At 37.6% G+C, this 23,473-nt stretch overlaps 4 protein-coding genes across 6 annotated transcripts; 2 read left to right on the top strand and 2 right to left on the bottom strand.

Moving 5' to 3' along the window:
• The first annotated feature begins 10,675 nt into the window (after positions 1-10,675).
• Positions 10,676-14,156, top strand: LOC116196627 (probable RNA-binding protein ARP1). Of its 2 annotated transcripts, none has more exons than XM_031526461.1 (6): positions 10,676-11,057; positions 11,484-11,622; positions 11,850-11,985; positions 12,097-12,139; positions 12,329-12,578; positions 13,625-14,156. In XM_031526461.1, exons 1-6 carry the CDS (start codon positions 10,824-10,826, stop codon positions 13,672-13,674), a joined length of 852 nt encoding a protein of 283 aa, XP_031382321.1. In that variant the 5' UTR covers positions 10,676-10,823; the 3' UTR covers positions 13,675-14,156. The 2 variants fall into 2 exon arrangements, with proteins under 2 accessions (XP_031382321.1, XP_031382322.1); XM_031526462.1 differs by having other exon boundaries at positions 10,678-11,057; positions 13,605-14,147.
• Positions 14,157-14,437: 281 nt separating this feature from the next.
• LOC116196629 (salt stress-induced hydrophobic peptide ESI3) lies at positions 14,438-15,268 on the bottom strand. Its single transcript, XM_031526465.1, has 2 exons — positions 14,818-15,268; positions 14,438-14,715 (listed from the first exon to the last, which is right to left on the bottom strand). The coding sequence occupies exons 1-2, from the start codon at positions 14,896-14,898 to the stop codon at positions 14,632-14,634; spliced, it is 165 nt and encodes a 54-aa protein (XP_031382325.1). The 5' UTR covers positions 14,899-15,268; the 3' UTR covers positions 14,438-14,631.
• A 354-nt stretch (positions 15,269-15,622) lies between these two features.
• On the bottom strand, positions 15,623-18,141 carry LOC116196628. 2 transcript variants are annotated; one of them, XM_031526463.1, is made up of 3 exons: positions 17,992-18,141; positions 17,087-17,382; positions 15,623-16,216 (listed from the first exon to the last, which is right to left on the bottom strand). In XM_031526463.1, the coding sequence occupies exons 2-3, from the start codon at positions 17,303-17,305 to the stop codon at positions 16,103-16,105; spliced, it is 333 nt and encodes a 110-aa protein (XP_031382323.1). In that variant the 5' UTR covers positions 17,306-17,382; positions 17,992-18,141; the 3' UTR covers positions 15,623-16,102. The 2 variants fall into 2 exon arrangements, with proteins under 2 accessions (XP_031382323.1, XP_031382324.1); XM_031526464.1 differs by having other exon boundaries at positions 17,087-17,360; positions 17,992-18,118.
• An 870-nt stretch (positions 18,142-19,011) lies between these two features.
• LOC116193477 (Golgi to ER traffic protein 4 homolog) lies at positions 19,012-23,213 on the top strand. Its single transcript, XM_031522191.1, has 12 exons — positions 19,012-19,208; positions 19,418-19,497; positions 19,779-19,857; positions 20,051-20,132; positions 20,671-20,830; positions 21,124-21,214; positions 21,561-21,644; positions 21,800-21,846; positions 21,956-22,084; positions 22,254-22,338; positions 22,461-22,541; positions 22,904-23,213. The coding sequence occupies exons 1-12, from the start codon at positions 19,161-19,163 to the stop codon at positions 22,919-22,921; spliced, it is 984 nt and encodes a 327-aa protein (XP_031378051.1). The 5' UTR covers positions 19,012-19,160; the 3' UTR covers positions 22,922-23,213.
• Positions 23,214-23,473: the final 260 nt, after the last annotated feature.

Raw genomic sequence — 23,473 nt, 5'->3', positions numbered from 1 at the left:
TCTAATGATAATATTCAATTTGGTTGTTTTATTCATAATAAGGACATGTATGAAAATGAAAACCAAAGAAAGAGAGAAGATATTGATATCAGAAAGTAGAACGAACGAAAAAAAGATGAGTCTAACATGCAACAAATAAAAAAAAAGGAAAAAAAACCAAAAAATGTATAAAAACGAAAAAATGTAAAAATGAGAAATGTTGAATGGAGAGTTTTAAACATGAGACAATGGGCACAAATAGCTATATCTATACCACTACAACACTAACAAACTTATACCCACTTCTCACATTCATTTAATTTTTTTAATTACTTTTAGAGCCTAAAAGTTAAATATAAGAATATGAAGAGTCTATTCTTGTGAGACTTTCAAACTTATCAAATTACTGAGGTGACACAATTTTATCACCCAAATAGAGGTTTCATGCCACATAATATGAGGAGTCTGAATTACGTACTTATAATAAATAGCAATGTTGTGCTTTAAGGCTGATGTCGAATGCGGTCGGGTTTCCAACAACTTTATTATCTGGTCGAGACTCTCATCCCGAAGACATTCTTCATTTACTATTTGGGAAAGTCCTCGTGAACTATTATTCATAAGTATGTTGTTAACTCGATGCAGAACGGTATTGCTTTTCCTCGAAGACTATCTGGAAAGAAACCGCATGAAGATTAGGCGGGGCCTAGTCAAAGCATCGAGTCCAGCTGCCCATGAATGAGTAATCAGCCCAACAAGAGAGTAGTCTTGGGCCAGGGCGAAGATCACTTGAGAAAAGACCGTTTTTGTGTATCTTTATTCCAAAGAAGATCACTCAAGAAAATAGGGTTAAGATCGCTTGAATGTTGGGTCGAAGTGGCTTCGCTTGAGCCAACCGAAGAAGCTCCTAATCCAAAGATAATCTTACACGTAAATCCTCTTCATAGAAAAGAAAGGAGGGAAAAATGAACACATCTTTGGTTGAGAAAGAGATAGTGGCGCATGTTCTCGTTTGACAACTAACAAGATTCAAGTTCAATTCTCATGAAAACTATCTATATCCCTTTATTAGCTATCAATTTTTTTTTTTCATTTCATTGTATTAATTCAATCATCCTTCGTGATAACCAGAAAACATGTATTTTTTGTCAATATAAATAAATAAATATAATATTAAAAAAGTTGGGGATTGGATGATGGGGGGACGGGCACGATGTGAGCATCATCTTACTGGGGGCTGCAAAGCACTTGCCGGCCAGCTCAGCCCCCACACACCCCTCATTCCCTTCAATCCCCCCGCCAACACCACCCGCCTCCCACTTGCACTATGCACTTGCAAATATGCCCCCATCTTTCCCGCAGGCCCCTGTGTAGCTCCTCTATATTATGTCATGACAGCCTGAAATATACTATGTGCCACGTACAGATCACGAGGCATAATATACTTGACAAATTACGTTGTCAGTTTATGAATTTTTATTTGTAACATAGGAGTTCGAACCTCACTAAAAACACTTATAATTCTGACAAGTTGAATCCCAGTTGGAAATGACTCTCAACTAGTACATTATGGACATCCTCATGTTGTGACATAGAAGAGGTTGTCTATGTGCGTTGCATGTATGTGTGTATATCAATGTGTGCGTGGTTCATTAGTGTTTGGATTTCTCTCCAACTCTCTTTGTTCATAATGTGAGTAATGTAGTTCTTTATGACCTCACTATACATATAGTTTGTATACAAATTAGTTAGATAGTTAAAACATTCACATCCGGTATGCAAAAGAAAGAACCAAAAAAAAGAAAAAAGAAAGATTCTGTTCAATCAATGTGCATATTTCTGCCATTTTTAATTACAAAGAAACTGTATCCGTATCTCTAAAGTAAATTATGAAGAAACGCATTGAGGGAATAAGCAAATGTCTGTATACATACGAAACTCAAATGCTCCAACTAGGTCGAGTATTTGAATAAGCATCATAGGCATTGAATTCAATTCTCATTTTCTTTTTTTGAGTGGCAAATAAAAATGGGGTAAGAATATGGAACGGGTCGATCCTAAGCTTGGTGGGCTAAGAAAATGGAATTAAATGATACCGTATATAATTCGAGAAGAACATTCATACATATATGTATATTGTATATGGTGTGGATTAGCCAACTCATATATGGAGAGGATCCAGCTCTCATCCCATTTGGACCCCTTGTTGACCCCTCTGGTTCCGACTTTATATCCCCCAATATAATCTCTCCCATGCATGTTCCCTTCTGGCAGGTCAGGTCGAGTGATGCTCAGCTCATCAAGCTGTCTACTGTCTTCCCCCATGACAGAATATCGATCAATTGCACTTGCCCAGAAAGTTTTACTTCGAGATAAATTAATCGGGATGCTGATTTCATCTGAACGTTCATGTTTCTGAATTATTCCGAAAGACACATGCAAATAAGGGTAATATAGACTTTCCGTATGGTCACATGAAAATTGTATAATACTATTTACACTTTTACCAAAAAAAAAAAGAATTATAATTTCATGTACGGGGCTTTGTACTGAGGCTTAATTATTTATATACATTATGTAATATTATCTGGTTATTGCCAAAAATGCCCTTTTTATTTTTTTTGCAGTACAGCCAGCTGGCCACATTATCAATCCAGGGAGGGCAGAAGGAGAGAGAAGGGTGAGAAAAGAGTTGAGTACGTCTGGACGGACTCACGTGGCCTATGTTTTGTTCCTCTCCTCAGTCATCCCAAAAGTGTGCCTAGTCGCCTCCTTATCTCTCTGTTTCCCCCACGCGCCCCTCGTCACACGCTCCTTCACATATATTTTATATCCTTTTCTTTTTCATAATATAGCATATAATTATAATTATTAGTTGTTTTATTTTATAAAAGTAAAACCAACTTTTTTCTTTTAAAAAAAAAATAACACGTATGAAGCCAATATGCGAAGAACAACTTATGTTTTTACCAAAATAAAAGGGAGAGGTTTTGAACGTACTAATTAATCATGATCTCTTTTGGTCTCTTAATTGCTGAAAATTCATTGCGAATACGAACTCTCGTATCGCTCAAGGACTCATTACTAATCAGGAATCTTGCGCTCCCTCTTACGACCTTTGGTGGACTACATTAAGTCTGTACTAACAAAGGGTTGAAAGGCCATTGTTCGACATGTCTATAGAGATGGCAATTTTTGTGCTGATTGGTTAGCTAAACAAAGTGATATCTCACGTCCTTTAAGCGTCCACTTCGTGACTTCTATTCCTAACAGCTTAGGCCATTTTATATTAGGAGATTTAGATGAAACTGTTATACATCGTTTTTGTTCTCTTTAATTTTCTTGGGTTTTAGCCCCGTTTCTCTTCCAAAAAAAGAAAAGTTATGTTGTTCTAGGACCATGCATCCCAACTTTATTAACAAATACAGGTACACATTATTGGCCGTAGAAAAAGAATCCAAAATTTAATAACATATTGAAAATCGAATGCACCTCGAATCAATGTCGTGTTCTAATATAACATATAAATCTACAATTACGAAAGGAAAGACAACAAGGATGTATGGACACTCGGGTTGAGTTTCGCCCGGAAAAAGACATTTAAACATTTATATAAGATATGAGAAACAACTTAAAATTTGAAAATTCAAAATTTGAGAGATATTTAATCGAATTCACGCTGGGATAGTTTAACCGCTTAGTGGGTTGACTCGGCTAGACTGAATTAGTCGGAGTCTAATTGAACTTTCGAATATCATGATTCACATCGAAAAAAGAAATGTTGGGGTAGTGGAAATTAAATTGGGAAAAGGAGTGGAGGTAAAGTGCACGCGCATGGCGGGAGGGGGTGGGCCTGAAGGTTGAATGAGATGTGAGCCGTCGGGGGGATCTAAGAAGCATGGGTGGGGTAGTTCCTTTATCTCGTTAACGAACATGTCGGGGGTGCGATGGCATCTCTGTAAATACTAAATAAATAATAATACAGAACACTGAAGCCGAACAGCACAGCGAGGGACACGGTCAAATGTGAAGCCTTTGACCGCCACCTCCTTCACAGCTGTTGCTCACTCTCTCTCTCTCTCCCCCCGCTGTTATACCATTCCATTACATGCAACGCGACCACCATAACTACTCCCAGATTCATGCCCACAGAAAAATCTCTTCCATTAGCCTCACTTTGAAATGGAAATGCGATTTTTTTTTTATGTATATCACGGTATTCGGAAATATAATGGATTCTAATTAATCTAGTTCGAGTCTGGTCGGTTCATTAAGGGGATAAAACTCTCCAGATATGAATTTTTTTCATTCATAATACTAGAACTCAAAATATTATTTAAGGAGAGTAAATAGCGAACCGCTTGTATCAATTCATGTTAGTAATAGAAATGCAATTTCAAACAATAGACCGGACCAACTTACAAAAGTAAAACGGTCCCTATATAACCAATCATCCATAATATTAAATAAATCATTTTCATCTTTGGTAAATTTACCAAGTGCTATAGTCACAGTGATCCTCCTATTCAACTACTTCAACCATTTCCGAACATCTCATGACATTTTCAGAGCGTTTGAGGATTCGATCATTTATGTATAATTCGATTTCTCGTACACGACCCCTTTAATTTTAATGGGTTTCGAAGATTTAAAAAAAAAACCTTTCTTGCTCCATAACCTGAACTAGGTATATTCATGAACTTGATTCGTTTATTCCTTCCGAGAATTTAGAAATCCGGTCCTTTGATAGAGTAAAGGATCTAGAATGGAATGATTTTGAATATCGATTCATTAGTAAAAAACCTTCTCCCACTTTTAAATTGCCAAAGCAAGAACTTTATGTAAGAGTTGAAGCCCCAAAGGGAGAATTGAGAATTTTTTTAATAGGAGATCAGAGCGGTTTTCCTTGGAGATGGAAAATCCGTCCGCCCGGTTTTATCAATTTGCAAATTCTTCCTCAGTTAGTTAAAAGAATGAAATTGACTGATATTATGACAATACTAAGTGGCATAGAAAGGATTTTTAACTCCGAAACTAAATAATAAAATAAACATTAGTTCTAATAATAGACGTTCTCCTACTAAACAAGTACCGCCAATAAAAAATATTTCGCAGAAATTAAAAAGAGAAAATGCTAGATTCATCCGTAAATTATATTTTTTATAATATTTTTAATTTAAAGGATATATATAGATATTGTTCTATCTATCATTTCAATTTCAAAAATCAATACGCGACTTTGTTTTCGAATTATCAAAAAGTTATTGTCCTTTTACTGTGAGAAAAGAGGCCGAAGCCTTACGAGTACAACAAAAACAAGAAAAACCAAGCAAGGCAAAGTCGGAGTATTGTCAAGCAGAAGCACTCAAATGCCAGAATGCGAGATCTTTCGAATCGTTATCCTTAGATATAATAACTTTCAATTAATGCCCTGCCAAAGTTTGTGCTTTGAAATATTTATGTACAGTGATTTTATGTAAAGCTTGTTAATTTATAAATAGCGTTTTCCCACGTACTCTGATATTTATTTTGATGTATGTCGAATCTCAAATCAGGCAACCTTTAGTTGTTTTGGTCATAAAGAGTGTGTATCTATCCAACGTGGATTGGTTCAAGTAGTTCGACGCTTATTCCGTTTAAGTAAGGTCTCGGATCTGAATCCTTGTGAATGCAAAAAATCAACGATGGGAGAACTTTACCCCTTAATAGACTGAATCAGCTCGACTATATTAATCGAAATCCAATTAAACTTCCGGATACTTTCTAGATACCAGGGTTCTGACAAAAAAAAAAAAAGCGTAACTCTACCATCCTACATACACCTTGGAGTTAGCAAGTGGTCGGCTTGCAGACGTAGAGAAACTTCAATGTCTCAAAATAAACGGTTCGATCATGGAGAAGCGAATTTCACTTCAATTTGAACTCATTGTTGACAATAATTAATTCTATTAACGAAAAAATGCCAGTTCTATGAGATGGCTTATTCATTGATTATTACGTCGAGGAAAAAAGAGAGATGGATTGAACATCCATCAAAGTTTAAGACTGAACATCCCTCAAGTTTAAGATTTGATACCATTTATTTCTTGAGGTTTACATCTCAACCGACCTTCTCATAGGGTTCTATCTGACACAGATGAATTCACTTTTTATACTAATTAATATTACGTTTGATAATGGAGTAGAGTTTGATTTAATTTGATTTCATGGATGAAGACAAAAGTCTGAAAATTTTATTATTAAAAATTGAAGAAGAAAATAAGTAACAATTGCATTGTTGAATTGAAAAAAAAAAAGTGAATAATTAAGCGAATTTAGTATTAAAAAATTAATTGTAATAATAGATTAGAAAAATATGTGAGAAAATTTATTATTAAATTGAAGAAAAGAAATAAAAAAATAATTATTGTGTTGTTGAATTAAAATAAAATAAAATAAAGTTAAGTTAAATTCAATTTCCTTTTCAAACGGATGCGTGGCACTTCTCAACCTTCGTATTGCTTATTTTCAGCAAAGATTGTGAAATATTGAGATACTGGTCAGATACATCATTGTTTATTTACATATTATTATTAACATCCCATTCATGTATATGACTAAATAAATATTGAATGAGTATTTCTCATTTAAAGTGAATGAATAATAACTAATCATAATGCATGTAAGTAGGTAATATATAGACTACTATGGGTCCAATTTACCATTTAAATGTATTCTGATTAAATATTACACAGTTAAGTAGCTGAGAAATACTTACTGAATATTTACTCCACGTATACACTTGTAGTTGAATAGCTTTAAAAGGCACGCCTTAATTAATTGAATAGAAGGTGGAACATATATGAGCTTTTAAATTTGCACTTTATTATCATACGAGACATACATAGTCCGTTCTATGAGGTTAACTTTGTTAACTGTTAGATGTATCGTGATTCATTTGTTTATTCAATATAACAAGCATTATACTCAGTAGTATGTCTCTCAATATAGCTAACTACGACTTAGTAATGCTTGCCCTTTTCAGAGAAACAAGAAAATCTTTCCTCGATATATACTAGTCGAACATTTTATGCCTGTAAATCAGAAATTAATGAAAAAGTTTTAATAAGCGATGATCAAATTCAAAGTGTCATCGACCGGCCATAAAATAGAATGTTTAATAATAAATTAATGGAAATAATCACGCCGGCATCATAGGCCGTTTAATTAGTTTATGCCCTAAGCTCCCCATCTCTGATAACAACATTATCCTAATATATATATATATATATGCAGATGGTTCGTACGTAATATATATTTTTTTAAAAAATTAAATTGACTTTGTATTACACCTAAGTTGACGTGCTTCCAATCAAGACCGCCTTCTGCTCATTCTGCCGAAAATCAAATCAGAATATATATATATATATATATATGTATGTATGTATGTATATGTGTATATAATCATGGGAAACAACCAGTGGGATAATATCTTTTATTGATTGTTTTGGGTGCTTTGATCTATAATTTCCTCATTTTATTTCTTTACATTCTCCTTTTCCTTTTTTCTTTAATGGCACCTTAGGAATAGAAATTTTAATTGAAAAATGAGAAATTAAAATAATTACTTATGTATATTCTGAAAAGTTAATCTTGTTAAATCAAGGCGTGATATGATACAATATATGAAAAGTGTACTTTTCAATACATTTATTCTTGATGAATTCTTCATTAATTATATTTTTCTTGGCCAATTCTTCATTACTTGATGCACAATAATTTAATTTAATTTTTTTTGTTAGAAGAGAGGCACATGAGCCTTAATATAGTTAAACAAATATTTTAAATAACTATTAAAGAGATACGAATAGTCCCACAATGAGAATCGAACTTGCAACTTCTTGATTGACAGGTGAGGGAGATTGTCACTGCATTACACCCATTTTTCGCAATAATCCAACCTTAGAAAGGATACACGGAAGATGACTAAGCATAAAAGACTGGTCCCTTTCTTATCCTTAATCGGGTGTCCATATATCGAGTATATTGAAAGAGAGTAGGGACATGAATGAGGTTGTTCGGGATCAGAAGTTTCTATTAGTGTGTGTAATACAAAAATTATTTGGTAGAGATCACGAGATGAGTTGGATTAAGCTTGGGTACAAAAGATGGGGCCTGAGATTTCGTAATTAATAAATTTGCGAAATCAATTAAGCCAACTGTCCACTATGAACCTAAAATGGATCAATCAAACCAGAACAAATCTACATGGGAACTGTAACAGTATTAATTAGCCCCCACATCGGACTCTGCCAGGGTGGGTCAACTTGATTATCAGGCTAGAATTTAATTGATGTATTTCAATTAATCGCACGTAGCACCAAATTGACACTGTTTCCCTCACTATTTAATAATTAATTAATTGATTAAACTTAAATTGCTAATTTGATTTCACCTTGCAAAATTGCAAATTTTTATAAATATATAATATAACCGTGAAGCCTGATTCAGAGTCAAGCGAATGACATACTTATCGAAAAAAGATTTTCGAGATCTAATGGTTCTAAGTTGGCAACTCGTGCCGCTGTACTAAACATTTTTCCTCGTATACATTTGACGTTTGATTAGATTTAAAAATGAAAACCTTTAAAGTTTAAAATTAATCGACCCATCTCATTGTCATTTTGTATTATATATGAGTAAAATACAAAATGTAAAGTCGGCGATATGTGTCACTGCACCAAATCTCCTTCCTCGTATACGTATGAACTTGGATTGGAAAAAAAGAAAACTTCGAAGTTTAACAGTTAACTAACATGTGTCTCATAGTCATTTTATACATGTTATATACGAGTAAGGTACAAAAAAATAAAAATGTGATCTTTTTTAGTGTGAGCTCTAGTATTCGAAAATTTAATTGGACCTCGACTAATTCAATCGACCTGGGTCGACCCACTAAAGGATAAAAGCTTTCTCAGCATGAATTTTCTGCATTCATAAGGACTCGAATTCGAGACTTTGTTTAAGCGGAACAGACATCGAAACTCGTGAACCAACTCACGTTTGTAAATAAAAATGTGATTACCAAATATGTCTCCCTGTAAAAGAGGAGACAATCTTAAGAAATTTTATAAACGGTGAAGCACATAGATAATATGCATTTTTTTCAAACGGGGGATGTACATGAAACTATAGTAAAATGATAAGAAGATAAAATAAAATAACAAAAAATTATATTGGTGAAAATCGTCATACAGAACTTTTTGGATTTAGTTTTAGATGAGTCTGTGTGTCGCATTACTGCACCCATTACTCTCTACTTGTACTTAAACTTTCGTGCTTGCCCATCAAAACTCCATTTTCTTAATCCAACTTTTGTTGATTTGGTCGAAAAAAAAAAAGATGAGAAGCATAAAATATGTATTTATCCCAACAAAAAGAAAATGAGATTAGATTAAAATGATTGGATAGCGGTTTTATAGTAAAACGAGCTTTTACAGTAGATTACGAATATTATATTAAATTATTCTTTAAGTTTCTGGGAGATGTTTAAATTAGAATTAGAACTAATATATATTTTTAGAATTTTTATATCGGAACAAGTGATTGTCCAATTCTTTCAGTAAAAAAAAAAATTGATTTTCCAAATTTGAAGCGACCGGCCGTCAACTTTTTCGCCGACTGCCAGTCTTAGGACTCCACGCGTCGGTTACGTTAAATTCGTTAATTGTATGGGACCACGTCATCCCCGTACGGCTTTTAGCTGTCCTCCTCCATAAGCTCGGTGTTCCCTCCTCACGCCCCTTTTTATACGGTGACTTCCACGCGATCCGTAGAAATTCCTTCATTTGCTTCACAAGAGTCACGACTTCTACGTATGGAAGACAAACTACACTCTAATCGATCACACTTCGTGCTTAGAATTAGAGAGTAGTTAGTCGATTTCTTCTAATAATCGGAAGCCAACCGCTGTGCTGGGTGGGGAGATTCTTTACTTAGAATGATATTTTAACATTCATTTGATAGGCTGAAAACACCTCATGATCTCATCAGAAACATCTCGTGATCTCATCGAAAATAAAAACTATTTGCCATAATGAAAAATTTATCTTTTTGGTACAACCGTGGCATGTATAAAGGAATGCCTCTTAATTCAGTTTTCCTTAACCAATAAGAATTGATGAGGAGATCTAGTTGGTATCCAAAATCAAAACCAAAATTGACTATAGGCAAAATTGGCATCTAATTTACTGCCAAATGCCAAACCACTGCAACACGATTGATGACCATGCATCAAGGCCATCTTCGCCGTCCGCTCAATAGAACAAGCCAACTCATCTGACATTGTAGAATACCCGAGAAAAAAGGTGACAATACGTCTACAACATGGGAATAATAGAAGTGCCTCTAATCAATTAGAATCTACGCGGAAACGAGAGAAATGAATAAAATTCGCGAAGGTACTTGCAAGTTTTTCGTGTTGTGGGGTGACGTTGTTGATGATGGGGATGATGAAGATTAACGAGGACGACCATAATGGTATATGGAGAGGAGAGGAGCAAGGACCAGCCTGTTTGCCTCCCTGTCTTTCTGTTTTTTTTCCTACCTTTGGTTAATTAATAATTTGTTTATCAAAGGTAATATATATTTATTTATTTTTGGTAAGAATTATTAATCTATTTATTTATGTTATATTTCCACATCCTTCCCACTATAAACCTTCCTCCTCTTCCCCCAATATACTCTCCTTGAATATCTCTCTCCTCTCTCCCTCTCTCTCTCTCTCTCTACATATTTCTTCTCCAACATTATTCCATTTTATAGCTTCTACATACATAAACTGAAGAGTGTAGCGTAAGTAGAACATGACAATGAGCAACGGCAGCATCGTCAGCGTTGGTGTTAACAATAACAGCAGCAACAACAACAATCCACTGTTGGCCGGGATCGACACGACGCTCACGAAGGTGTTCGTTGGTGGTCTCGCGTGGGAGACGCCGAAGGAGGCCATGAGAGAGCACTTCGAGAAGTATGGCGAGATCTTGGAGGCCGTCATCATCTCCGACAAGCTCACCGGCCGCTCCAAGGGCTACGGCTTCGTAATTTTTCTTGCCCTTGTTTCTCCTTTTCATTTGTCCTTCGTTAGAGCAGCCGGCTAACTCTCAGTATTAGAATGAAGATAATTTTATGGGCAAGGGCTAAAAGGATATACATATATATATATATGATAATGCTCTCTCTTTTTTCGTAAACCGAAGTTTTAAAGAAATTATCATAATACATCTTGTTGAATTTCGATGCTCGTCTTTCATTTGGATCATATATTCTTATCAAGGAAATCATGTTTTTCGCCACTTGATGTATGTCAAATGAACCGATGTTAAAAAAGACTGTATAGATCTCGAGAACATGTAAAACAGAAGAGGCATTGGTGCATCCTTACGAAATAATAAGAAGAAATGCGAGTTTTCTTAATTAGAGTTGGTTGACAATATCTAAATATGTTTGGTTTGGTGTATATACAGGTGACTTTTAAGGATCCGGAAGCGGCGAAGAAGGCTTGCGAGGACGCCACACCTATCATCAATGGCCGCCGCGCCAACTGCAACCTGGCCTCTCTTGGGGCCCGTCGCCCCAAGTCATCTTCCACCTCTCCTCAGCCTGGTACATACAATTGCAGTGACAGATTCACCTTGAGATAGATCTTATTCCTGTGGCTACATACATTACAGGGCAAAGATAATTTCACAATTTCTTACCCAAAAAAGAAAAAAGATATTTCTTTTTTTTTCTGTAGACAGAAAAAATATAATTTTACAAATTTAGAAATAATTTTGGATTTAGTCAAGAGGTTGATTTTGTCTTTAATTTTTCCTTTTTTCTTTGAGAAGGATCTACCGTCGGACCTAGGTTAATGGCATCAACACCAGCAGCAGCAGCAAACAATCAGGTGCGGTGGTACTACTCGGCCGGGACCCCGCCGATGCCTTACCACCATCAGCACCATCAGGCCGTCCCTTTCTATGGGTACTGATCGTGACCCTCGATCTTCATCTCTCAATCTTCACTTAGATGTGAATCGAACAGTCGATATATGTCGCGTGATCTCAATATATACTAACGCTTCTGTTTGTTCAGGTACTCGCCCACCTACATTACTCCTGATATGGGCTACAACCATGTAAGCGGTCACAACTACATAATAATCTTTGCAATATTTATTCATCGGATTGTCCATCCGATAGCGATGGGTCCCCAAACTGGAAAATTTCCCTTATCTGTCCGACGTACAGATGGCTCATTGATTTCACTGCATATTCAATTTTCGGATGAATTAAATTTGTGTCTGGGTGTGTTGATGGTGCAACAGAAGCTGAGCTACACCGGCGAGGCGTACATGAACGGCCACTACTCGCACCATCACCAGGTCTACCCGGGGCAGGCTATGGTGACGGGGGCGAATGCGCTGATGCCTATGTACCCGCTCTATCACTACCATCAGTCCCACCACACCGTGGGCCTCCCCGCTGCACATGTCTTCCAGCCGACCACCTCCGGCCCCATTGCCACTGTGCCCGCTGCCCTCATGTCCAAGCCTGCTTCTCTCGCTCCTAACTCAGGTACACGCGGTTGCACCTAATTAATTTCCCTCCTGCACCTGGGCTGTACAATGTTCATACGACAAACTAGCATATAAGGAAAATTCATTGCATGTCGTGGGACACGGCGTTCAGTACGATAATGACAGCCTCGTGGTAAAAAATTGGAAGATATTCTTACTTTAGATGCAAAGTATTAAAAAGATCCTTCTATATCTATACTGAGTCAACCACATCAGACGATTTTAGCCAGTACAAGTTAATTCTACCCCAGTTAATACGAGCCCAAACCAGAATTGATTGATCGAGTTCACTTCCCTACAAAAGCTTCCGATTAGCTCGGTTCCAGATCATTAGATTTCATTTAGATCTGATGGTCGATATTCACATGATATGGACCTCTTAGGGAGAGAATCATCATCACTTTCATGTTCGCCCACAGTTACACATTGGGATTGGTAACATGGGGGGCTAACCTCGGTCAAATGTCTGGAACAAGCTAAGCTGAGGGAGACGGAAGAAACAGTGAATCATTCCGTCACGTGAGCTCGTGACTGTAAAATGTGTCATCGGGCCCCACGAGTCCAACTTGTCTGTTTTGACCGGTCCAGCTTAGGCTTGACCATCCCACCTCACACGTCGATGCAGCGCAGTCATCGATACTTCGTTACAGGGTCCGTTTGGCATTGTTCGATGATTAGTTCTTATCGATTTCTGTCCCTCAATAGGTTTTACAAGTGGTCTTGGAAAAAGAACCCGAAATCGATACCCAAAGAGAGATATCAAGTAGCTAGAGTATGCAATTTATCGGTAACAAAAATGAAATATATCGTAATGTGCAGATCATGTTGCATGACAAATGTGCTTGCACTCATCATCCTCTAACATGTTAATTACACCAAAGTTCGACCCGGCTGGACCGAGATTCCGTGCTAGTCTTTACGTGCATTTGTTTACTCTAATGATTCCAATTTCCATTATATATATATATATATATGTATGTGTGTGTGTGTATAGTAAAGCTGTGAACTGATGTTAAAGAGACAGTTTGCTTGGCTGTGGAATAGGTACAGTTGGGGCAGTTCATCATCATCAGGGCTTTAACAAGGCTAGCTGAATGCACTTAAAAAAAAAAAAAGAAGCTATCATGGAAAAAAATAAAAATAAAAATGAGGATCTTCTTCTTCTTCTTCTCAGCAAAGTTGGGCCCCAAATAACAAGACAGAGGTAGGGTGGTGGCTGCTCAGAACAACCTTATTTTTAATTCTGATCAGTGGTGGCACTGCTTCTTCCTCCCCATATTCTTTTTCTTTATTTAATTTTCGATTTTTTTTTTGTTAATTCTCAATTTATTTGTTGTTAGGGACTGATTCTTGATCTGATCATGAGATTCTTTAATTCTCTTTCATCCTGCTGTCATCATCATCATCCCTCTAACATGGCACACCTCAACCTATGAGCTGTGACCCCTTTCTTTATTTATTAGAAACAGAAGAAGCTGTAAGGATTATGTTGTATTATCTTAATGTTAATGGAAGGGCATGTCCGGTAGTATATGCCCATATCTAATGGGCATGGCTTCTTCATATCCTTCTTGCATGACAACTCTTATTGCTATTTCTCTCTTTTTCTGTATGTCATGAGCTTTATGGTCTGATTTGCTGTCAAAGGGATTCAGATCCCTCTGCAGTTCGTTATGCGTCAGAATGGTAATATGCCTGCATCAAGTTGATGTTTCGAATCCGTGTATCAAGTTGATGCCCCCAATCCGCTTCTCGCACGTAGATGAAATACTAAATCTATATCGACCTGTTACTGGGCATTTCGAGATCAAAGTTGGAGAACGAGAACGATCGAACATGCGAGAAGAAGACCTCGAGTCGACAAGGATGCGATTCCTTTTCAATTAATCCAATACCGAGTAATTGCTAAATGCAGTTCACATTATTGATATCATATCAGACCACAGAAGAAAAGGTTGATCTTAATAACACAAGTAAAGAAGAGTCCCCATCTACTACACGACATAGATATACGTCCATGCGTGTAAATATGTATATATGTACATGCGATGCTATCCGACTAAGACATACAGTGCGTATATTATGCCCGGAATGTACCCCAGAATGGTCAGCAGCAAATCTATCCAAAACTCCACCTGCAACTCATCAACAAACAAACCCATTGGACAGAGCAAACGAAAGGAGTTCCCGATGAATTGAGAAGCCATTAGAGAGAGAGAGAGAGAGAGAGGGATTACTCCACAGCCATAGCGAAGGAAGACTCCAACTGGGGGCAAGAGGATTGCAAGCAGAACTTCCAAGAAAGTCTCTGAACCCATTGGGTATATGACTGTTCTTCAAGTTCAGCTTCTTGCAGGAGAGCTAAGAATTGGAAGAAAGAAAGCAATGGAGCAAACGAGGGAAGAACAGAGAGAGAGAACACGGAGAGGTGTTATACTGTCTTCAATGGAGGCACCATACAATACAGGTGTTGGAGGAAGAGGGGATTGAGGTGCCAACTGGGGTTGAGCATTCCAACACGTGGCTTGCTGAGGAGGTGAGTAGTGTGCATGCTCGTACCAGATGATGAAGCAGAGAAGGAAGTCGACAAGAAAGATTTCAACTTTATCCCACAAAGACTGCACGTTAATGGGAAGTTTGTGTTTGTGTATGTTACTGTTTTCAGATGCTGTCTCAATTCCATGTTCAAGTCCTGATAATGAGACATCTTGTGATTCTACATTGCTAAGAAATGAATCGCAGCTTTGAGATAACACAGCAACTGCAACGGCAGGGTTGGACTATAAAAGAATAAACCCGCTTTTTTACATTCGATTACAACGGGGTGGGCAAAGAGTGAACAAATTGGATCATGCCCACTTGGCCACTCCTTACGGAGAAAGGCCATAAAAACCAGAACTGCATAGATAAATAGGACTGAGCAAAGAAAACATTGAAGAGCCGGTTCTTTTAGGTTTGGTCTGTCAGACATGATTGGGGTCAGCAGCACCTTGAAAGCAAAACTGCAATTGACACCGTTTCGATCTTGATGAACAGCCAAAGTAAACTGAATAATGCCCATCCCATTGCAAATAGCTTCTCCAATTTCGGAATACAAATGTCAAATGCAAACCAGACACCTATCAAGAATTGGGTATAATGTCTCAACGGTTACTAAAGAAGACTGGCGTTACAATCTTCATTATGAATAGAAGATCCACATTTATCCTTCTCCTTCTGTCACACTGTTCGTAATCAAAATCAGAGTTGCTCGGTGGAGAAAGAGCAGTCGCTATACACTTGGTATTATCTCAAAGTGGAGAGATGGACATCTGATGCAGGGGAATATGGTGAAGGAATGGGATGAATTCGAACATCCAATAAATCCATGAAACATAGCTTATATTTTATCAATGATCTGTGTTTTCCACTCATTTGAATTCAAGGAAAAGTTTGCTCAAACAAAATTCTTGGCAAATGAAACAGAAGAGGACAACAAATTTGCAAGAATTTGAAGAATATCATGCAAAGACCTACCAACTATCAGGGTTGATAAACGTCAGGAAGTCTAAGACCCACACTTGCAGCAGATTTCCCAAGTATTCTTTTCACTTCATCCGATCTGTCCACAGCAATGTTGTAGGAGAAGAGCAGGTTCTGCAAAAATATAAAAAACCAAAAGATTAGACCAGAATGTCGGGTAAAGAAGTCCATCCCATGACGATCTATAACTGTTCTATAAGAAAGTGTCTCAGGATATAGCTGATATGGTCCGCAAATTATTCTAAATACAAAAGCCCAGGAAGACTCTTTAAAGACTATATACTGGGAAAGAGGTGATTTCATAGGTCCAAATTTCAGTAATGAATAGTTATAGAGTTGGAACAATTTTCACTAACTAATCTATCCATTCCAAGCGAGTGATGATGAACAGTAAGTTATACATTGAACACAACCCCCCCAACTCCTGACAGCAGACTGTAAGCAGCTAATCGCGTATATCACTTTCTCCATTTTAATTAATCACATCCAAATAGTTTAAGCTACATGAGTTGTCAAAGTGTTGATCTTTATTTAGCACAAGATAAAATTAGAGATAATCCTCCATAAAGATGATCATCAAACACATTGTCTCCTCAAAAAAGAAATGAAAATTATCATACACAAGTTCCCATGATCGGGAATACAATAATGAAAATATTATCATCATTTCAAAGATTCTTTAAAGTTAACTTCCTTCACATCCGTCTAGGGTTGTCAAGATGCAATTCACCCTCCACGTTCCAATTCCAAATGAGTTATGTTTCTCTTTTCTTCTTCTTCTTTTTTCCCCTTATAGTAATCCACAGTTTCTCTTATCATTTCAGCAATTTGTGCACAATTTTTACCCCCGAATTACAACTTTACTCTCTCTCTCTCTCTCTCTCAATCCCATCTAAGTTGATGGACAGTAGTCAACGAATTGATCACTTTAGCACACTCCCAAACACATTATCCATAAATTAGCTGTAGTAAGGATTTTAGTACCTTGTGATGATGCACGCTACTGAGCAGAAAAGTATAGTCTCTAGCAAGCTTAATTTTTTCTTGAGCCAACGCAGGGTCCAACAAGCTGCAGTTCTTTCGAAACTCTTCTGCAGTGTAGTCCTTAAAGTGCTTCTTTGAGTCTTCCTTACCGATGTGCTTCTTGATGGCTTTAAGCAGGAGGCGGTAGGTCGTAGCAGCTCGCGATGCTTCAGAACCCATTTTCAGTATAATCCTAGTTTCGTTAATCAAATTGACTGCTTCAGACTTGTAATATCTGCAACAGAACCACCCTTTACCTATGAACCAGCTATGATTAGTTATAATGATCATAGTTTCCGAGATTATATTACATCGGTATAGCAAAAACCAGACACTTGAGAGACAGATTAAGGTGGAAATATGTTCCGAAGTAGCCTTCTCATGACCCAGTTCTTCAGATTATTGCCTTCTCAAGGTTTCCAACAGAAACATACTAAAAAATTATGAAGATTACATACCAAATAATTTTCGATAAATTCGGGAATCAAGACACAAAACGATTCTCAGAAGATCATCTACCTTCAATCACAAAAGGAACTTCAACAATATATAAATCATAGTTTCGAGATTATACTTTTTGTTAGTAAATGAAAGGGTCTCAACACCTACCGCAAAAGAGAGAGAGAGAGAGAGAGAGAGAGAGAGAGAGTCACAAGCTTGTAGCATATTAACAACCTAATTTTTCCTTCTACCAATTGAGAAGGAAGGACAGTACGGGAAACATCAGAATCATAGTAATTTAGGCTCAAATTCGAGTTGTCGGTCACAAATTTATGCTGTACAAACTTCGATTTTCACTATCTGTGCTTCGTACTCTACTGCCAGAGATCAACGCAGCTTGCGGGGGGTTTGAGTCAGAAGATTACCTCGGAAGTTGCAAAAGGATCCGCCTTTAGCTTTTCCGGGGCAGCAGAAGTTCGAAGCTTTAAGGTTGGAATGGCAAGTTGCACCGGAGCAGAAGAAGAAGAAGAAGAGCTTGAAGCCATGTCAGATTATTCACCATAATTTTAACTTCACTACAAACTTTTTAAATTTTTAAAACGATCCAGAATTTTTAAAAGTTTTTAAATTGTGCCCCCGTTCTCTCTCCTTTACTCTAGACCGGAACCACATGTCGATGTGGAGGCTGTGGCCGCACTTCTCGCCCTCCTCGAACTCGGACAGGCAGACGGCGCAGGGTTAGGCTGAGGGGAGAAGGTGGACGAAGGTGCAGGGCTGAGGTGAGAAGAGAAGAAGGAAGCCGGCGATGAGGGGAGGAGGAAGACGATGAACAGGGAATGAGAAAGAAGGAGTGGGGCACATTTTTAAAAATCTAAAAAGTAGGGGTCAGTTTGTAATTTTAAAAAGTTTGTAGTGAAAGCAAAACTAAGTTTAACTCCGTAACCAAACGAGCCAAGGTTTATATATGTCTGGTCCCTCAACTTTTATTCCCGAACAATTTCGTCCCAACCAGGACCAGTTTGGAGTCTCTAGGCCTGCCCAGTTACATTTTTGGCACGACATTTGGAGCTTGCCTTGCACAGAACTGAATTTGAGATTTTGGAACCAGGAACTCTACCATTATCAGAAACTTGTATTATATCATTTAGGTACACATTTGGAATAACTTGTGTCCCTCTCTTCAACCGCATATACAATGGCTATGATAATTTATACTCATACTTTGAGGCAATCATAGGATGGTCAGGTTGCTTGATAGTATATCGACTTTATAGGAGTCGGAATGGACTGCATGCAAATAAGATGCACTGAAAGCTGTTGTATTAGGGAGGTTGTCTGAGAAATCCGACATAGTGGGATTAATTGGATAGAAAAAAATTTATAGGGACTGGATTAATAAATGACAAGAGTAAGGTACTAATCTGGCAATTCCTCCCCCCAAAATAGAAAGCCGGATGCCCAGTCGCCGGTTTGATTCCTGTTCTCTTCTTCCGTTTCGCGATCGAAACAGAGGAGCCTGAATCGGATCTCCCAAGTTCGCCGGAGAAAAGGGAGTTGAAGCTTCTTCCCAGATACTCGATTGCTCTGCGAGACCATGTCGAGGGAGAGACCTAGAAGAGCCGCTCTGCCACCCGCGCAAGAGGTCAATTCGTCTCCCCCAATATATCAACCCAATGAAATTTTTTGTTAATAAACATGAAACTTTCTTCTTCTCGGTTCTGTGAATATCCCAATTTGTTGGATTTGTTCTTGCGATTGAATTGTCGGAAATATTGGTGAATATTGATTGCATTACCAGCTTTGAGCTTGTTTTCTGAGGACCCTTTTATGTGACTTTGTGGGTTAGTGCAGAACATAGAGAAATTCGAGAAGGTTGTCAATGAGGGAAATTTCTATGGAGCTCAGCAGATGTACAAGTCCATCAGTGCAAGGTACTTGCCGTCGTCAATGCCTTACAATTCATTCAATCTAGTATTTCGTTTCTGTTTCGATTAACAGCTGATAGGGGAGCAATGCGTAATGTGGCTTCTTTAGTGTAAAGTTCAGACCTTTGCAAGCTTTGCTAGTGCAAGATACAATTTTGTGATGGAAGACTCTTGTTTGATGCCAATGAAGCAACTTAGCCGCTTCTCCTTATAAGAGTTATGCTTTGATTGGTAATGCACTGAATCCTTTACTACATTTATGATGAATATTCTTGACTGTGTTACAGATATATATCCGCAGAACGGTATGCGGAAGCTCTGGATATTCTTCAGTCAGGTGCATGCATCCAGCTGACGCATGAACAGGTTGGCAATTAGTTTATAATATCGGATTAGGGGTCTTCTTCTAATTTGTCTGCTTTAGATAGAGCCAAAATTTATGGTTTCTTCGGATGTGAACTGAGTAGTGTTTCTCCATTGGGTTTAAGAGCTTTTAAAGAAAAACTAAGCTGATCAGGATAGATATTGGTTATTCGTTATAATTATCTCTCTCTTGCAGGTCACCTGTGGAGCAGAGCTTGCAGTATTGTTTGTGGAAGCACTTGTCAAAGGAAAATATCCTTGTGATGATGAAACCATAGGTCAGTTCTTTTTACAAAATGAATTTACTTATGGATCTCCCCCTTTGCTCGCTCTCTCTTGTGCTTACAATCCATACAAGACTAGTATCTGCGATGGTGAACTTCTTAATTCCATGCTTACAATGTTCTACAAATTGCGTTCTCTATGAGCTCTCAAAGTGAGGGGTTGTGTGATGTTGGGCTGATGACTTTTAATGGCAACAATATGTTAGACATTCATATGGACTCCATTTCGTTCTAATCTGATGGGGAAACCTACTGGCTACTGCTTTTCAGACAGTCCTGTCTTGCTTCGACCAGTGCTTTTTATACTTAGTTTACGTTTCTTGCGCTTCATTGCTGAAGAGGCTCCAAATCCCTGAAGCTAGCTCAGCATATAACTACTAAGTCTTATCACCTGTTACTTCAAATCAAATAATAGATCCATCCAATCACCAGGGCTTTCCTTTGTATCCACTTGTGGTGGTTTTGCTTAGATTTGTCACTTGGTAGTGTTAAAATCTCTGCTTTATGGATTATAACAAAATTGTTATGCTAGATCGTGTCAGGAAAATCTACAAGAAGTTTCCTCAAATTTCAGTACCCCACCAGTTGGGAGATGAAGAAGTGGATGATGATATGCAGAAACTTTCAGAAGCCATTAGTGCAGCAAAAACACGCTTTGAGTGCTGTTCGTCATTCTTGAAAGCTGCTTTAAAGTGAGATTTTAGGCTCTTCTTGTTATATGATTTGAATAGCAGAAGAAATATCTACTTGCCAATATATTTGTACAACAGCAGTGCCTATCTCTGAGATCTATACTGGGACTCTTGACTCGTCTTTTATGCATTTCTTCCTGTTTACATCTACTTTATTTGAAAGTCATTATCGTTTGTGCTCTCATATTATGTTTCAGTTATTTAGTTTAAATATTCAACAAACAGGAATATAGTTATAGGATGCTCAGGATCTCTTAAAGTAAAAATTGGTTACTGGCTTGTTTCTTGAGCAGGTGGTCCGCACAGTTTGGATCTCATAAGAGTGGAGCACCAGAAATACATTCCATGCTAGCAGAGTACATATTCTCTGAATCTCCTGAAGTGGTAGGTTTGGTCACAAACATGTCTTGAATCATAAATCTGGAAAATCTTTTTCATACATATGCCTTAAAAGGCGTACTTCATGCGATAACAGCACTTTCATCGGGGATTCTTGAGTTATGCAATTTTAGTTTGTCAGAGTATTTTTATGGAAATTGGATCTTTTATGTTGCTAGCTTATTTTGCCTGTTTGCTTCCAAAAGATAGGATGGCTTTAACCCTGACTTTCCATCATGTTAGATGTTAAAAGAGTGAAAGAGTTTGGGCGAAATTTTTTCAGTCAAGGCTGTTTCAGACAGCCAATTGTCATGTTCTAACTTCAGCTCATTTTGGTTCTGCTTTCTTTCAGGATATGGCTAAAGTTTCTTTTCACTTTGTTAGAGGAAACAATCCCAAGAAGTTTGCTTCAACTTTAGTAAATTTTATGGGAAAGGTTAGCTTACTTTTCGTCTATGTACTTTCAATATTTTCTTTCAGTGACAATGACAAAAGTAAGAATAATAGTTGAAATCGTATTTTTTTTCCCTCCCAAACTGAGTGAAAAACGGTTACAAGACTTGTATTGACCTTAATCTAATTGGCTGTCAGTGTTATCCTGGTGAAGATGATTTGGCCATTGCACGGGCAGTACTAATGTAAGCGCCAGCTGAAAGTTGCTGCAGTTACTGGTTGTTTTCCTTTCCATTGTTTGATCATATTTGGTTCATGCACTTCTCTAACTTCAAGATTTAATTGCCTGTGCAGGTATTTAGCATTAGGGAATTTACGAGATGCCAATGATCTCCTTGACGAGATAAAGAAGCAAGTGGAGTCCAAGAATCTCGAACTTCCCAGCTCAGAATTGATGCAGTTCATACAATATCTGTTACAAGTGTAAATTGCAGCTCCTTCCTATTTTTGTGATTATGATATCCTTGCCATCTTAGCCATAGATGAATATGGACCTTTTATTAGGAATTTTGTAACTGCCCCTTGTGTTTTGGATGATGGTCTGGGAACAAGCAAAGTAAGTGAATTGACCTCAAGAAATTCATTTTTGTAGATTGCAAAGGGATGCATTGCCCCTTTTCAACATGTTGAGAGCAAACTACAAGTCGAGCATTGACAGGGATCCATCATTCAACGAGGTACGAATTATCTATTGCTGCTGTATCATCTTTTCAGCTTCTACTAGTTCCGCTTGGCTCTTTTAAACCGAATCGATCATTTCACGCACTAGACCCTATAACATAAACTTTCTGTGGTTTAGTTTATGGATCTAATTGCGGAGAAGTTTTACGGGGTACAGCGTAGGAATCCTCTGCAAGGAATCTTTGGAGACATCTTCAAGGTGAGACAATTTTCATGGCCCTCTGTTCCCATATCTCCGTCCACCTTGTTGAACAGTTGGGGGAGTTCGAACTCATAATTGATGAAGCCCTTCAGTAACACGTGACAAGTCCCAAACTAAAAATTGCTCATGGGAGCCATTCCTGTTACATCAGGGGGAGGATCGGGATACTATGCTGTCAGTATCTGTGTAGTTCAGTACAATTTAATGTTAACAAAAATTGTCATGTCGACAGCAATTCTGGAGAAAGAACTGCAGCCAGTGGCCGGGATCCAACTGCCAACCAATCCTTTTCCTTGGGATGCAATCAATTTGTTTAAAGCGGAGGTCTCATTTTTAAATTTTGTTTCCTCGCTATGCAGATGATGGGAGCTGAATAGCGGATATCATCGAAAAGGCTGAAATTATGTTCTTCCTCTAACGCTAGCTCGTAGCTGAAGGATCCACCCAACCAAGATTCCAGAAGCATCATATTATCAGTTAGCATCCGAGGGGAGATTCAGAGCGGCATATACATTGATACCGATTATAGCATATGTTACATGATTTTGAGTTATTTTTTGTTATCTGTTGTATTCCTTCCATCCGAACAAACTTTCTTTTTCCACATCAATGATCACGTTTGAACTCGTGACTCTGGTCTGCATTGTTTATTTTAGTTGATTATCATCAGTGTATCTTTAACAACCCTAACATTTGCATCGGTTTGGCTCTCGTCATGTAGTGCTTTTAGTGAAGTTCAAAACTTACATTGTTGAGAAAATCCATTACATGGAGTGTAATTTGCCAAATGCATCACCCAATCATAGTTTAAATCACACTGGAAATAAGAAATTGACCATTAAGAATTTCCAATGAAGGAAGAAAACATTGCTTAGCAACACAAGGAACAAAAGAAACAACATCGAAGACAGACAATGGTGTTGCGATCA

This window comes from Punica granatum, chromosome 2, assembly GCF_007655135.1.
Source record: "Punica granatum isolate Tunisia-2019 chromosome 2, ASM765513v2, whole genome shotgun sequence".
Lineage (NCBI taxonomy): Eukaryota > Viridiplantae > Streptophyta > Magnoliopsida > Myrtales > Lythraceae > Punica > Punica granatum.
Note: the sequence above shows the minus strand (reverse complement) of the source record. Positions and strands in the feature narration are given on the sequence as shown.

Excerpts from the sequence above, each read along its gene's own strand:
- LOC116196629 (XM_031526465.1), bottom strand. The coding sequence starts at position 14,898 with ATGGGTTCAGAGACTTTCTTGGAAGTTCTGCTTGCAATCCTCTTGCCC. Across the intron at positions 14,716-14,817 it reads TCCTTCGCTATGGCTGTGGA|GTGGAGTTTTGGATAGATTT; the intron begins GTAATCCCTCTC and ends GATGAGTTGCAG.
- LOC116193477 (XM_031522191.1), top strand. The coding sequence starts at position 19,161 with ATGTCGAGGGAGAGACCTAGAAGAGCCGCTCTGCCACCCGCGCAAGAG. Across the intron at positions 19,209-19,417 it reads CTCTGCCACCCGCGCAAGAG|AACATAGAGAAATTCGAGAA; the intron begins GTCAATTCGTCT and ends GGGTTAGTGCAG. Across the intron at positions 22,085-22,253 it reads ATACAATATCTGTTACAAGT|ATTGCAAAGGGATGCATTGC; the intron begins GTAAATTGCAGC and ends TCATTTTTGTAG.
- LOC116196628 (XM_031526463.1), bottom strand. The coding sequence starts at position 17,305 with ATGGGTTCTGAAGCATCGCGAGCTGCTACGACCTACCGCCTCCTGCTT. Across the intron at positions 16,217-17,086 it reads GTAGCGTGCATCATCACAAG|AACCTGCTCTTCTCCTACAA; the intron begins GTACTAAAATCC and ends ATATTTTTGCAG.
- LOC116196627 (XM_031526461.1), top strand. The coding sequence starts at position 10,824 with ATGACAATGAGCAACGGCAGCATCGTCAGCGTTGGTGTTAACAATAAC. Across the intron at positions 11,623-11,849 it reads TTCCACCTCTCCTCAGCCTG|GATCTACCGTCGGACCTAGG; the intron begins GTACATACAATT and ends TTCTTTGAGAAG. Across the intron at positions 11,986-12,096 it reads CAGGCCGTCCCTTTCTATGG|GTACTCGCCCACCTACATTA; the intron begins GTACTGATCGTG and ends CTGTTTGTTCAG.